Source organism: Phocoena phocoena, chromosome 9 (assembly GCF_963924675.1).
Source record: "Phocoena phocoena chromosome 9, mPhoPho1.1, whole genome shotgun sequence".
In the NCBI taxonomy this organism is placed as follows: Eukaryota; Metazoa; Chordata; class Mammalia; order Artiodactyla; family Phocoenidae; genus Phocoena; species Phocoena phocoena.
The window spans coordinates 94,583,072-94,596,491 of NC_089227.1; the positions used below are offsets into that span (position 1 = coordinate 94,583,072).

Here is a 13,420-nt window from a genome sequence, read left to right on the forward strand (position 1 = left end):
CCATGTCTCTTTTGACCTCTGTTCCCTAAACGCCCTAGGCAGGCTTTGCTCCCCTAGTCCTGGAATCCTCACTGCTGCTTCAGACCTGGTGGGATAATAATAATGAGGTTTAAGTAATGAGAAGTCCACCCAGCTATTGTAATTAGTGTCGCCACACCAAGCCAGCACTATTGGGTGGGTGAAAACTTTGTAATCTCATCTTAGCACTTACTTGATTGTACTAAAATACTTACTTAAGTGTTTTTACTCTAGATCGAGTAACTTGAAGGAAAGAACTGGGCTTATTTATCTTTATATCCCGGGTGCCTATAACATAGACGTTATTGGTAAATATTGGTTGAACTGAGGTTGGGGAATGGAAGAGAAAAGTGCACAGACGATGATGTTCTGATGTCAGGAAGAAAGGAGGAAAAGGGGGGTTATTTGTGGCTTTAAGTTCATCCCTTCCATTGTGGAGGTGGGCGTAGGGAGGGGATGAGGGGTAGACTGGAGGGGTGGGGCGCGGGGTGTGGGTGCCCCTGGGCAGAGCAGGGAGCTGCTCTTCCTTGGCTTTGCCACAAACATCCCTGGGCCTTGCTGGGACTTCACCCACCCCCACCTCCATTCCCACCCTACCCTCCATCATGCCTGCAGTCCCACGGATGAGAGATTCTTTTGTCCTGACAAGCAGATGCAAGTGGGACTAAGAGAGGAGTAAATTTGGGAAAGCTGTAGACCACTTGCACCCAGTATTCAGTGCAAGAAAACACTCTGATATAAGGAAAAAGAGATGATGTCTCTGTCATTTGTCTCCTTTCTTTTCCTTTTTTTTAAATAATAGGAGTAATACATATTCATAGAGAAAAAGACAGTTATAAAAGACTTCTGCCTTCCCCCAATTCTATGTCCTAACACCAACCACTGTTAGCAATTCTTTGAGAAGGCTCTGGAAATGTTCTATTACACAAATATATAATACATATATATATCTCACATACACAAAACGTGTGTGTGTATACACATATGCAGATGGACAGAGAGAGACACAATTTGATGATACGATGTAATGGAAGAAGAAAATGGTGGCCCAAGGACTTAAAGTGGGGGATGGAGTTGGAGGCTGACCTGAAGAGGCTGTAGATACACCAAGCGGGGGCTCCTGAGGGAGCAAGTGATGCACTGCAAGGATGTAAGTAGGGGGCAGGGCTGTATTCAAATAATAAAATACTTGCATTGCAAGAAACTTTCTGCAGTTTAGGAGGTGGAAAATCTAACATCCAGTTGGCCTCAGTTTTCTTAACTGAAAAATGGGACAATAATGTACATTCCTCACAGGTTTATTGTGAAGATTAAGTGGGGTAATAGGCATGGTGCTTAGCAACCCATGCTGAGCTTCATCTAAGTGCGTGCTGTTATTGTGGTTGTTACGGTGGTTGCTGTCCTTGCTGTTTTTGTGCGCCTAGCACGGCACATAATTGACCCTCAGTCCGTCTGCAGCCAGCATATGGAAAGAACCTCGTGATCGCATCCCTCTTCTCATTTCAGAATTTATTTTTTTTGCCATTGCCCTTGTTCCTTCCTTTTTTTCTTCTTCTTCTTTTTCTTCACTACTTTCTAACTTCGTACTTTATGTTGTGCGCCCTTGAAGAAGACTTTCTGGCACCTGGTGGATATAAATCCTTGGAGGTGTGTAGAGATGTTTTAAGTAGCAAAGGTCACTGCCCATTTTATTCCTTTCTCTTGTCTGGCCTCAAGCTGTTGGAAACGATTAGGCGGAACGTGTACTTATGCACTACACTTTACACACACTACCTGAGGAGATCAATTAGAATTGCTTACTTAAGAAAAATAACTAAAAATCATTAGGACTGCTCTTATTCATTGTGTGCATTTAATTAAATTAATTAATTTATTTCAGTTGTGCGCATTTTAAAAGCATTGACCTTGCAACTCCACTTGAGACATCCTGGCCTAGTGAATCTGTCCTTCTGGGATACTCTGTGTGTTTCTACCTGTATTTAGAATGCCTGGCTTAAAACTCTTAGCTTCCCGAATAGCATTCTGCATCCCGAATGCTCTTAGTTGTCAGTAAAACTGCGCTTGCCTATGCACTCTTCTATTCTTGATTTATAAATAGGTTCAGCTACCTAACAATTAAATATACTATATTTTGCACATTCCTTAAGGAGACATTTAGAGGGCAGATGGCTTTTACTGTTGTGATGCTTTCTGGAATCCATCTTCCTAACTTTCCTAAGTGGGTATGTTTTGAAGGATTGGCGATGAGACTTTTGGTCTCACAGGAAACCTAGTATCAAATTTCTAGCAGATCTTCACAGGGACAGGCCCAGGACCAGCTTATACGTGTCAGAGAAGGTCTGCACTGCATGCTTTATGTTATACATGGCTACACATGCTTGTGGCTGTGAGAAATACCAGTGACAAAGGCAATAAGACACCAGAGAAAAGAAAGATCAGTGGGGTCTGAGAAGGAGACAAAGAGGTAGTCTTAGGTGTGATTAAATATTTGATCAAGTTGAAGGAAGGAGACGGCATGCATAAACCAAGGCTCATGAGAGACGTGCCTGGAAACCTGGAAGGGGACATATGGGGAAAATGGCCTTAGGTTAACCTGTCAGAACTGCGAATTGAATAATAATACTGGGTATTACACAGCATTTTCAGATATGATATTGCATTTATTTCTTTATATAATTCAATGAGGTACGTGGATTAAATATCATCACTCTTTTGTACATGGAGAAAATGATGCGGAGAGAACAAAGAGACTTGTCCCTTAGTTTGGGCACTCCGGCTGCCTCACGTTGCTCTCCTGTACCCAGGGTTGCTTCACCTGACACCAGGGTGGAGAGGAATGAGCTCTGACATCAGAGCCCTCAAAGAGACACAGTTCTAGTCTAGATCCTGCAGCTTACTGGGCGTGACCCTGGGCCCACCTCTTAAGTTCCCAGACTGTTTTCTCATGGTAAATGTAAGGAGTGAGTCTGGACAATCTCTAGAGCGTAGCACAGATGCTCGTTGACCGTAGGATGTAGCCAGTTTGGAAGGAAATACTGAGTAGAGTGTGCACGAGGGGACTGCCTTAGATGGCAGTGAAGTCTGGCAGGACAGAGAGAAAAGGAAGCGTCTGAGGGTGATACGCTGGACTTACAAGCCAAAAGGCCATGTGAATTCATAGTTTGTAGGTAGTGAGTGTGGAAGAATTCAGGAGGCAATTCGGTAACAATTCAGGAGGCAATTCGGTAAGTTTCCATGTTCAATTAAAAAAAAGACAAGAGAAAGAAAGAACGAACCCAGGTTTGTCCCTTTCCTGTGACCTAGGGCACAAGAAGGCTGAGGAATCCGTTCGGACCAATGGGGGGCTCCACCGAGCGCAGTCTCCGAATCCCCCGAGGGCCGCCCGGCCGCGCACCGCCTCCTCGAGGGGTGGGTCAGGACGGGCGCAGACTGGCAGCCCGCGCCCACGTCCGTTCTCCCCCGCCCCAAGCGCGCTGGCCGCTCTCGCCTCCGCCCCGCCCTCCCACCTCCATTGCCCGGCCCCACCCGCCGCGACTCTCCCTCCTGCAATGTTTAACCGATCCGCAGGCGGGTCGCGGGTGATGCGAATTCCTCGAAGCCTTAAGTAGCTGCCCAGGATTTGAAGTTAGGATCCCCCAAAGGATCCTTGAGGTTCGTGCTCACACCGCCCACCCCTGCCCCAGGGCACAGAGGGCCTAGGGGGCCGTAGGCGGGGAGGACGCCCCCCACTCACCATCCCCGTCCACCTAGGAGCCCAGTTCCATCCCAGTCCCGCCTGTCTGGGCTGACCCGGAGGGGATTTGGGGCGCGGGGCTGGCGGCTGGCTGGGAAGGCGGAGGAGCCGCTGGAGGTGGCGGAGGCAGGTAACTGCAGGCCCGGAGAGGAGGGGGCTGGGCCGGGGCAGAGGCGCCACCGGGCTGCTTGGGCACCTCTGGGGCCCCCGCCCGACCTCCGCCGGCGTAGCCCGGAGTGGGGACGGTGAGTCAGATCTCGGGCACCCGCGGGAGTGTGGAGGGGGTCAAGTCAGGAAATGACATCAGAGGCCTGTGTTTGGGGAGGGGCGGTCCGTGCCCGGCCGGGGCGGCTGGGGCGGGGGGGGGGGGGGGGGGGGGAGGGTGACGGGGGCGGGAGGACCTTGCTGAAGCCTCCGGCCCCGGGGCAGGATCAGGGCCCCTTCCTGGGGGAGTTTCCTGCCCCGTCCGCCCTCCCCGCCTCTCCCCGCCCCCTCCCCGGGCCGCTCCTTGTATGGTCTCGGCGCCGCTCTCTCCCCGCCCTCTCCCTCCCTCCCTCTTCCCGCGTCCCTCCCCGCCGGGCTGGAGGCGGCTCGGGACCGGGACGCAGAGTCCGCGGACCCGGCTGCGAGGCGGCCACCCGAGACGCGGCGCGCACGCTCCGACCCGCGGTGAGGCGCGGGGAGCCGCTCCGCGGCCGCCCACGGGGTCGGGAGACGGGGGCGCAGAGGGGAGCCGGGCCGGCGAGGGGGTCCTCTGCCCGGCTCGGCGCTGCGTAACCCGGCCACCCACCCCCCGCAGCACGGCCTGGCCATGGCGGCCCCCCGCCCGCCTCGCGCGATCTCCGTCTCGGCTCCAGTTTTTTACGCCCCGCAGAAGAAGTTCGGCCCGGTGGTGGCCCCAAAGCCCAAAGTGAATCCTTTCCGGCCCGGGGACGGCGAGCCTCCCTCGGCCGCTGGGGCCCAACGCGCACAGATGGGCCGCGTGGGCGAGATTCCCCCGCCGCCCCCGGAAGGTATGTGGCCGAGCTTGGGGGCTGGACCTCGGCGGGCGCCGGCCTGGGGGGAGTGGTTTCGGGAATTTGGGGATGTCTGGAGAGGTCGCAGCGGAGGGGGCTGGGCGCAGCCACCGAGCCCCGAGCAGATGTTCTTACCTCATCGTAGAGCTCATGGCTGGGGGCCAGGGCTCCTGGGAGTGTTCCAGGTCCCCCGCCTGGGGGTGGGAGGCGGGAATGTGGGGCACGAATCTTCCCCTCTGGGTCCGTTTTCCGAAGTGTAATGGGAGATGTACCACTCCTCGGCTGAGCCCCGGCCTTTCCTGACCCAGTGCTCCCAGGGCGTCCTGCGCCCAGCCCCCCACCCCGTTAACTTCCCGTACGCTCCAGGACCCTCCCGTACGCTCCAGGACCCTCGAGAGAGTTATTGGGTTAGGGGTTAGAGCTGCTGCTTCAAGGAAGGGAACTTGAAGGAAGCGTAGAGGGGTCCCTGCTGACTGCCCTCTCTTTCCTTCCAACACCAGACTTTCCCCTACCGCCTCCTCCTGTGCTTGGGGAGGCCGACGACGCCGAGGGCGCTCTGGGAGGTGCCTTCCCCCCTCCCCCTCCCCCGATCGAGGAACCGTTTCCCCCTGCGCCTTTGGAGGAGGAGATCTTCCCTTCCCCACCGCCTCCGCTAGTGGAGGAGGGAGGGCCTGAGGCCCCCATACAGCTCCCACCACAGGTATGGAGGCCTGGGAGAGGCAGCTACAGTGGACACCCCAAGGAAAGGAGAGGAGGGTCCTCTCCGCTGACCTCCCCGCATCTCTGCCCTCATGGGGGGTGGGGTGGCAGTGGAGAACTGGGATGGGTGCTCTGACCCCTGACCCTCTAGCCCAGGGAGAAGGTGAGCAGTATTGATCTGGAGATCGACTCTCTGTCTTCGTTGCTGGATGACATGACCAAGAATGATCCCTTCAAAGCCCGGGTAAGGGGCAGGAGAGTAGGAAAGGCAGGGCAGGGAGGAAGGGCATGGGGATGGAGCTATGGAGGGCAGTAGCCTCTCTAAGGCACTTCTCTCTCCCCTCTGCCTTCCCTTGCAGGTGTCATCTGGATATGTACTCCCACCGGTCACCACTCCATTCGTTTCCAAGTCCAGTTCTAAGCCTGCAACTGGGGGCACAGCACCCCTGCCTCCCTGGAAGTCCCCTGCTAGCTCCCAGCCTCTGTCGCAGGCTCAGCCTCAGAGCCAGACACATTTCCACGTGCAGTCCCAGCCCCAGGCCCAGGCCCAGGCCCAGGCCCAGCCTCAGGTCCAGCTGCATGTCCAGCCCCAGCCGCAGCCTGTGCCTTTGGCTAACACCCAGCCCCGAGGTCCCCCTGCCCCATCTCCAACCCCTAAGTTTTCTCCAGTGACTCCCAAGTTTACTCCTGTGGCTTCCAAGTTCAGCGCTGGAGCTCCAGGTGGACCCGGGTCACAGCCCACTCAGAAGTTGGGGCCCCCTGAAGCTCCCTCTTCCACTGGCACAGGCTCCCCTCAGCCCCCCAGCTTCACCTATGCTCAGCAGAAGGAGAAGCCCCTGGTGCAGGAGAAGCAGCACGCAGTGCCCCCGCCGGCTCCAAACCAAAACCAGGTGAGGGAGGGTGGGAAGACCAGGCTGACACCAGGGGGCTGGGGGCAGGGCTAAGTCAGGAGCCCGAGAACGAGGAGGATGGTGGTCCCGGAAAGTGGGGTGGGTGTGGGGTGGTGGGATAGGAGTTTTCAGCCTCTGCGGTTGGAATGGTGGGACAATGGCAAGAGAAAGCGCTTCTGGAGGAGAGCCTGGCAGGGTCTGGGGCTGGGTGGGGCCCGACTGGGAGTCAGGGGGAGCACACAGGCTCTGAGTTAGGAGGAGGATTTGGTCGACCTTCCCTTGCGCCCTGCCCCAGGAGGTTGAAGAGGAGGGATGAGATCATCACCAGTCCAACTTCAGATCTTCCCCCTTCTTGGAGTCTTGAGTTAATCTCTGCTCCTCTGAGTGCTTTCACTGCCTGAGGGCCCATCTGGTGATAAGAGTCACTGGTAAACACTGGCTGAGCCAGCCAGCTTCTGCTCAGTGCCAGGCACTGTGCTCTGTACTCGGGAGGGAAGAGGTTGCAAAGAGGTTGAGCCCGAGGGCGTCAGTGGACCTGGGATAGGATTGTGGCTCCCAAGACCCCAGGCAAGTTAGGTGAACTTTGAGCCTCAGTTCACTATCCATCCTTAACGATGGTTGGGAAGGTTAAGTGAGCTAAAGTGTGGAAAGTGCTCTGGGTCTGTATCTAGCACTTGGACGCCCAGCGCAGAACAGCTATCACTCCTGCCTGTGGACGCCCAGCGCAGAACAGTTATCATCACTCCTGCCTGACCATTCCTGCCTTCCAGCTCAGGAGGCTGACCTTCTGGGTTGAAGGGACCCTGCCAGTCATCTATCTAGTCCAACCAGCCACGGAGTTAACTGACCGCATGGATGTCTGTGTGTGTACAGGCACAGGGTAGGAAGAGATGCCAAGTGCCAATGAGTTTTGCAGAATCCTGTGTTACAGGAACTCCAAACAGGGAGCCAGTGTTGAGGCTGGGAAGTTAGGAAAAGGCATCATGGTGCCACAGTGCCTTGAAGGCTGGTGGGACTTGAGAATCCAGAGAGGAGCGGGACAGGCATTCGGGTGGGAACAGCATGAACAAAACTCAGGGGCACAGATACACCAGGGGTGTCTGGAGGGTAGCAAGTGGAAGGTCCCTGTGGGGAAATTACGGAGCCATGCTTAGAGAGGTGGGAGGGCGCTTAGTGGGAAGGAGATGAAATAGCGCACCCAGGGAGCCTGTGGGTCCTGGAGAGGCAGTAATGATTTTTGAGGTGGTGTGTGTCTGGGTGGGGAGGTCTGGTGACAGCCGTGCTTTTGGAAAAGTTTTTCCAGCAGAGGTGTGGCCTAGACGCAGGAGGTCAGCGACGTGTGGGGATTCACTCCTGAGCGGCAGTAACATTAGTGGAAATGAAAAATAAGGCCCGGAGAGGAGAGCTTTTACAGAGGAAGAGCCTCCAGGCTCAGTAACTGACGCAGTTGCGAGAGGAGGGGGAGGGGTTAAAAAAAAAAAAAAAGCCCTGGTGTGTTGGGGAATGACAGTGTTGCTGACAAAATAGAGAAGTCCAGAAGGGGAAATGGTGTGGACCGGAAGAGGTGGTCCCGGCTGTCAGCACGTTGGGCAACAGGTTCCAGGAGGACCTTTCAGCTGGAACTGTCATTCAGTTAGCAGTGGGGGATGGGGTGGCAGGAGAGGGCCTGGGCTTGCGGTGCGCATATGTGCGTTGGTTGTGTGTGGTGATACTGAAGGCCCGGGGACACTTACACAGGAGGCGCCGGGTCCCTGGGAAGAACCTTGGACCAGGGGGATGAACGGCAGGAGGAGGAGAGTCACAGGTCGGGGTGGCATCTCAGAGAAGAGGATGATGGCTGAGGAGCTCTTCAGTGGGGGTCTGAGAAGCGTGATGATTAAAATAAGGCCGGAGATTGGATGATTCGGAAGCCATGTCCTGTGGTGGGGACAGAGTTGAGCAGAGTGGATGGTGAGAAAGTGCAGTTGCCAGAGAGGCCTGTTCTCAGAGGTTGGCAGGGAGAGGAAGGCGCGCGCGCGCGCGCGCGCGCGCGCGCGTGTGTGTGTGTGTGTGTGTGTGTGTGTGTGTAGGGCTGACAGTAGGGGAGGAGGGCTCAGGTATGGGTGGGAACCAGGGGGGAGAAGCCCGTGGAAGAGGGGTTCTTCTTCCTGAGAGCAGGGAGCAGAGCACTGCTGGTGACCGCCCCGCCCCCAGGGCTTTCCCAGCCCAGAGACCCTGGACGGTGTGGCCGCAGTCTTGGGCAGAGAGGAGCAAGAGGGAGCTCAAGCCGGCCAGCTCCCAGCTCCTCGCTCACGTAGGAGGTGAGGTCATCCGTGAGAGCCAGGGCGCGACGACGCAGTCGGGGGCTGGAGGAGATGCAAGGGTTTGGAACAGCTGCCATGGGGAAGGCGACTGGGAACCCACAGGAGCCAAATACCAGGCAGCCGAGCTGAGGCTGGAGGGCCGGAGGGCACTGCCGTGTTTGGTGAACTCCCTCTGCAGCATTCAGGGATCTCTCCACCTACTTTCCGCAGTTGGGAGGCAGAAGCAGGAAGCGGGTGGTGGCGTGACCCAGGGTTGAGATTGGATCAGATAAGCGACGGTGGCTGAAGGTGGCAAGAGTGGCCATGAGAGCCTTGTAGGAGTCGATGGTCGAGGGGCTGGGCTTCAGGGGAGGCAAGCCAGAATGGCTGGATGCAGAAGGCGCGTGGAGAGGGTTGCGAGTCAGAGGAACCAAAGCCTTTCTGAGCAGGTTCGTTTAGTAGATGTGGATGGGAAAAGGGGGAGGAGGTGATGGTTGGGAGGTCACGCCCAGGGTCTTGGAGGCAGAGACCAATAAATCTCAGGTCCAGGGTGTCCCATGGTGGAAGGTGCCTGAGCTGGAGGGACGTTTGGAGCTGTTGGAGTTGCAGAGGTCTGAGTGCCATGCATGTTGAAGCTGGGACATCGGTGCTCGCAGGCAGAGAGGGAAAACAGTGGCTGGATTGGTGTGTCGTGGGGGAGCGTGGGTACCCAAGGAGGGCTGATGTTTGAATAGTTCATACTTCCAAAGAATGGAAGAGGCATTTAAGTGGCACCAGAGAGAAAGGACTGGCTGTGTCCTCTTTGTCTGTCCCCGAGAAGGGATGACTGGGAGAGGAAAAGGTGAAGCTTACATAGAAGAGGGGGCTTACAGGGGACTTACACAGTCAGCTACAGGCAGGAGGTAGCAGGAGTCCGTGGGGAAAATGGCTGAGAGCTGGAGCATCAATGGATCTGTGCTTCCCCGGGCGGATGCAACTCTCCATGCAGACAGGTGTGAGGGTGGTAGAGCCAGGGCTGAGGGGAAGGTGGCCACGGGAGGAGGGAGCTGGGAGGCTTTGAGTTCCGGGTGTTAGGGGAGTGAAGGCATGGGCAGGTAGAGTATTCAGTATCGGGGGCCTCGGTCCCGGGTGGACTTAGTAATGGAGACCCACCCAGCATTCCCGTGGGACCACGTCCTGGAAATGCTGCTACAGGCCAGACAGCCCCTGCAGCGCCTCCTCCCGGGAGATCTCAGGGTTCCTGGCACTGCCCCCCCAACCTCACCCCCACCCCCAGTCTCCAGCTGTCTCAGGATCCCCTAACAGGAGGGCTAGGCTGGCCTAGAGAGTGGCTCTTCTCTGAGGCCTACCAGGGAGGGACCGGTGGTCAGGTGGTCCAGGAACCCCCTCTAAGGAGGGACCCCAGGACCTCTTCGTGGGAGCTGCGGGCTGGGCTCCTGCAGACAGCCCTGGGGTTTAACCTGACTCCCGCCTGTGTTGTATCCTCACGCTGACAGGGGCTGCTCGGCAGCCGGCGGGACGGGTAGGTGTGTGCGCGCGTGTGGGTGCACACGCCATCGCGTGCCGGTCTCTTCACGGGGGCCATGTCCCAGCATGCTCTGTGGAGTTGACGCGTGGCCTGGTGTGTTCAGTGCTTCGGTGACCTGCGCTGCTGTGTGCGTGGCCTGCGTCCGCTCCGTCCTTCTGGCCTGCCTGTGACTGCCCAGGGGCTCCGGGCAGAGCGGGTGGAAGTGTCGTCCTCTTCCCCTTCCTTGTGTGGTGCTGGGCCTTGGGGAGGGAGGACGAGCAGCCTTTTGGGTCCAGCCAACTTGAGTATCTGGGAAACGGGAGGGGAGCTGGTCCTTTTTGAAAGGAAGGAAATGGGTAAGGCCGCTGGGGCGGGTCCTTGGAGGGCGTGACCCTTCAGAGAGTGTGAGGAAAGTGTTGGGGTTGCAGGTGCGCTCCTCTGGGGCCCCAGGAGCCTTGACTCTGAAAGAGGTAGAGGAGCTGGAGCAGCTGACGCAGCAGCTGATGCAGGACATGGAGCATCCTCAGAGGCAGAACGTGGCCGCCAGCGGTGAGCCCCCGCCTGCCCGCAGGGACATCTCCTCCGTTCCCGTGCTTTCCGCTGTCTGTGGTTCCACTCCCCGCCCAGGCCAGCTCAGCCCCTGCGAGCTTCATGCCCGTCGTCCCATTCCCTTCTGTCTCCGCGGCTTTCCCAGAGTCCTGTGGCCGGTGTCACCAGCCCCTGGCATGTGCTCAACCCGCGGTGCGCGCTCTGGGGCAGCTGTTCCACATCGCCTGCTTTACCTGCCATCAGTGTGAGCAGCGGCTGCAGGGGCAGCAGTTCTACAGCCTGGAGGGGGCGCCGTACTGTGAGGGCTGCTATACTGTGAGTCACGGTCGGGCTGGGGACACCCGGGGCTCAGCCCGGGCTGGGGGTGGGGGGTGGGGTGGGGGGGGGGCGAGCGTGGGGCAGACGTGCCCTGGCAGCCAGCCCGTGGGTGCCAGCTCCCTGCCAGCCTCCTGCTGCTGCCTCCTCAGGACACCCTGGAGAAGTGCAACGCCTGCGGGCAGCCCATCACTGACCGCATGCTGAGGGCCACAGGCAAGGCCTACCACCCGCAGTGCTTCACCTGTGTGGTCTGCGCCTGCCCCCTTGAGGGCACCGCCTTCATCGTGGACCCGGCCAACCGGCCCCACTGCGTCCCCGACTACCACAGGTGAGGATCCTCCACCCCCCGCCGGGCACTTCTCTGGGTGCCAGCCCCCATATTTCTGGGAGCCAGGCTGCCCCCTGACCCCAAGACGGCTCCAAACCCCTGGACTTGCTTTCTGTCCCCGCATCCTGTCTGTAGACAGCAGAGACCTGTTCTTTTGGACTGAGCTGTCCGGCGGCCTTTGGCCTGGGTAGCGAGTCTTGCTGCTGGCTCGTCCCCTTCCCCCGGCCCGTGGCTCTCTTTATGTTGGGTGTGGTCTTGCATTCAGCACTTGTGCTGCAGTGACTTCACCTCACACACAGGCTGGATTCCAAAAGTTCCTTTGGAGATCAGCTGTTTGGAACTCGGGTTTCCCCTTAGAAACGGTGTTTACGAGGTGGCGACTTGCTCAGGCCACTGGCAGAATCCTGTGATGTAGCTAAAGGGCGGGAGCAGGGACGCTGCGGACTCGGATTCCCACCTCTGAGTGTGTGGGAGGTGTACGTTTCAGGGCTCCACCTTGGGTGGCCAGCACGTCACACCCCTCTGTGCCCCTCAGCAGTTGGGCAGAGGCAGCCACGTGGTGCGGGGTAGGCGAGGGGCAGGGTTCCAGGTGTGGGGTCCCAGGTATGGGATCCTCTGGGGGTGCTTTCTGCAGGAGCTGCAGGGTGGGTGTGGCAGGGGGTAAGGACCAGTCTGCCATCTCATTTCCCTGCACTCTTGGGGGCAGCGCTGGTGCCCCTCGCCCCCATTCTGACTCGTACCCGGCTCTCTGCCCCGCAGGCAGTATGCCCCCAGGTGCTCCGTCTGCACAGAGCCCATCATGCCCGAGCCTGGCCGAGAGGAGACCGTGCGTGTGGTCGCTCTGGACAAGAACTTCCATATGAAGTGCTACAAGTGTGAGGTCGGCCATGACTCCGGCCCCCTGGGGATGGGAGGTGGTGGGACGCTGCTCACCAACTGAGCGATGGACAGCGCCGGGCCCTGGAGTAAATCAGTGCTGCAATTTTGAGGGTGGACAGAGATGGCATCCACGCCCGCCCAGCAGAGATGCTTCCCTGTCACTCCAGGACAGCAGGGTGTGGGTCCTCTGTGAGGTCACTGAGTTGCCGATAAACCAGGAAAGGGGACCGACCGATGGAAGGGAAGCGTGTTGTTTTGTCTTGGTAGGGCTGGGGGTCTCAGTGAGGTTAAAGGAGAGACAGAATAGAGGTGAGACAGGTGGGAGAGGCCGCACATCCTTTATTGGGGTGGGCGCCTCGGAAGCGGCTCTACCCACTGCCTGTCCTCCTGGGGAGAGTCCTAGGGGACAACAGTGAAAGTGTGGTGATGGAGGCGGGGATAGGAGTGGAGGCGGCTGTGATTTGGGGGACACAGACAACGAGAGCATGGCTGAGCCATGAAGCATCCGGCCTTCCTAATTTAAAGAGGGGAGGTGGGGTGCTTAGGGGGCCTCCCCGCCAGTGCACTCTTTTTCCTTCTCCCAGGACTGTGGGAAGCCACTGTCCATCGAGGCGGACGACAACGGCTGCTTCCCCTTGGATGGCCATGTGCTCTGCCGGAAATGCCACACCACCAGAGCCCAGACCTGAGTGAGGACTGGCTCCCTTCTTGACTGCAAATCCATTCCCCATTAGCAGACCGCCCACAATGAGAACACCTCCCCCCTTCACCCTCCCCACAGTTAATTTTTGATGTCAAGCCCCTCCCTCCATGCCGGACCCCACCCCAGTATCCCTTGTGCCCTGATCCAGGGCCCCACCCAACATGGCCTAGGGCTGCAGAGTCCCAGCCCTGGGGTCCAGTCCTCCCCGATCCTGCAGGGACCACCCACCATCGTCTAGGTACCCCACCTGAGGGGGCACCAGACTGAGCGCTGCTGCTTTCACTGCTGCACCGATGCCCTCAGCTGGCCCTCGAGCAGCCTCTTATTCTGCTTGCTGAGGGCCAGGAAACGCCCTGACCTGCTGGGAGCCTGTGGACGTTCCCACCCACCCCTGTCCTGCCAGGTTGTGGCTACAGCTACAAATAAAAGGTGTTTTCCAGAATTCTTAGCAGTTGACTCTTTTGTGCCTACAGCCCTTGAGGGTGAGATGGAGGAGAG

The 13,420-nt window shown here is 58.0% G+C and overlaps 1 protein-coding gene across 3 annotated transcripts; it reads left to right on the forward strand.

Annotated features, from left to right (window-relative positions):
• The first annotated feature begins 4,479 nt into the window (after positions 1-4,479).
• Positions 4,480-13,361, forward strand: ZYX (zyxin). Of its 3 annotated transcripts, XM_065883804.1 has the most exons (10): positions 4,480-4,764; positions 5,268-5,467; positions 5,618-5,710; positions 5,826-6,023; positions 6,060-6,356; positions 10,574-10,694; positions 10,840-11,009; positions 11,162-11,340; positions 12,100-12,220; positions 12,804-13,361. In XM_065883804.1, exons 1-10 carry the CDS (start codon positions 4,563-4,565, stop codon positions 12,906-12,908), a joined length of 1,686 nt encoding a protein of 561 aa, XP_065739876.1. In that variant the 5' UTR covers positions 4,480-4,562; the 3' UTR covers positions 12,909-13,361. The 3 variants fall into 3 exon arrangements, with proteins under 3 accessions (XP_065739876.1, XP_065739875.1, XP_065739877.1); XM_065883803.1 differs by having other exon boundaries at positions 4,563-4,764; positions 5,826-6,356; positions 12,804-12,908; XM_065883805.1 differs by lacking the exon at positions 5,618-5,710 and having other exon boundaries at positions 4,563-4,764; positions 5,826-6,356; positions 12,804-12,908.
• Positions 13,362-13,420: the final 59 nt, after the last annotated feature.

Bases quoted from the DNA above. Each gene is read 5' to 3' on its own strand.
- ZYX (XM_065883803.1), top strand. From the start codon at position 4,563: ATGGCGGCCCCCCGCCCGCCTCGCGCGATCTCCGTCTCGGCTCCAGTT. The intron at 5,468-5,617 runs GTATGGAGGCCT...CTGACCCTCTAG, and splicing joins CCATACAGCTCCCACCACAG to CCCAGGGAGAAGGTGAGCAG. The intron at 12,221-12,803 runs GTCGGCCATGAC...TCCTTCTCCCAG, and splicing joins TGAAGTGCTACAAGTGTGAG to GACTGTGGGAAGCCACTGTC.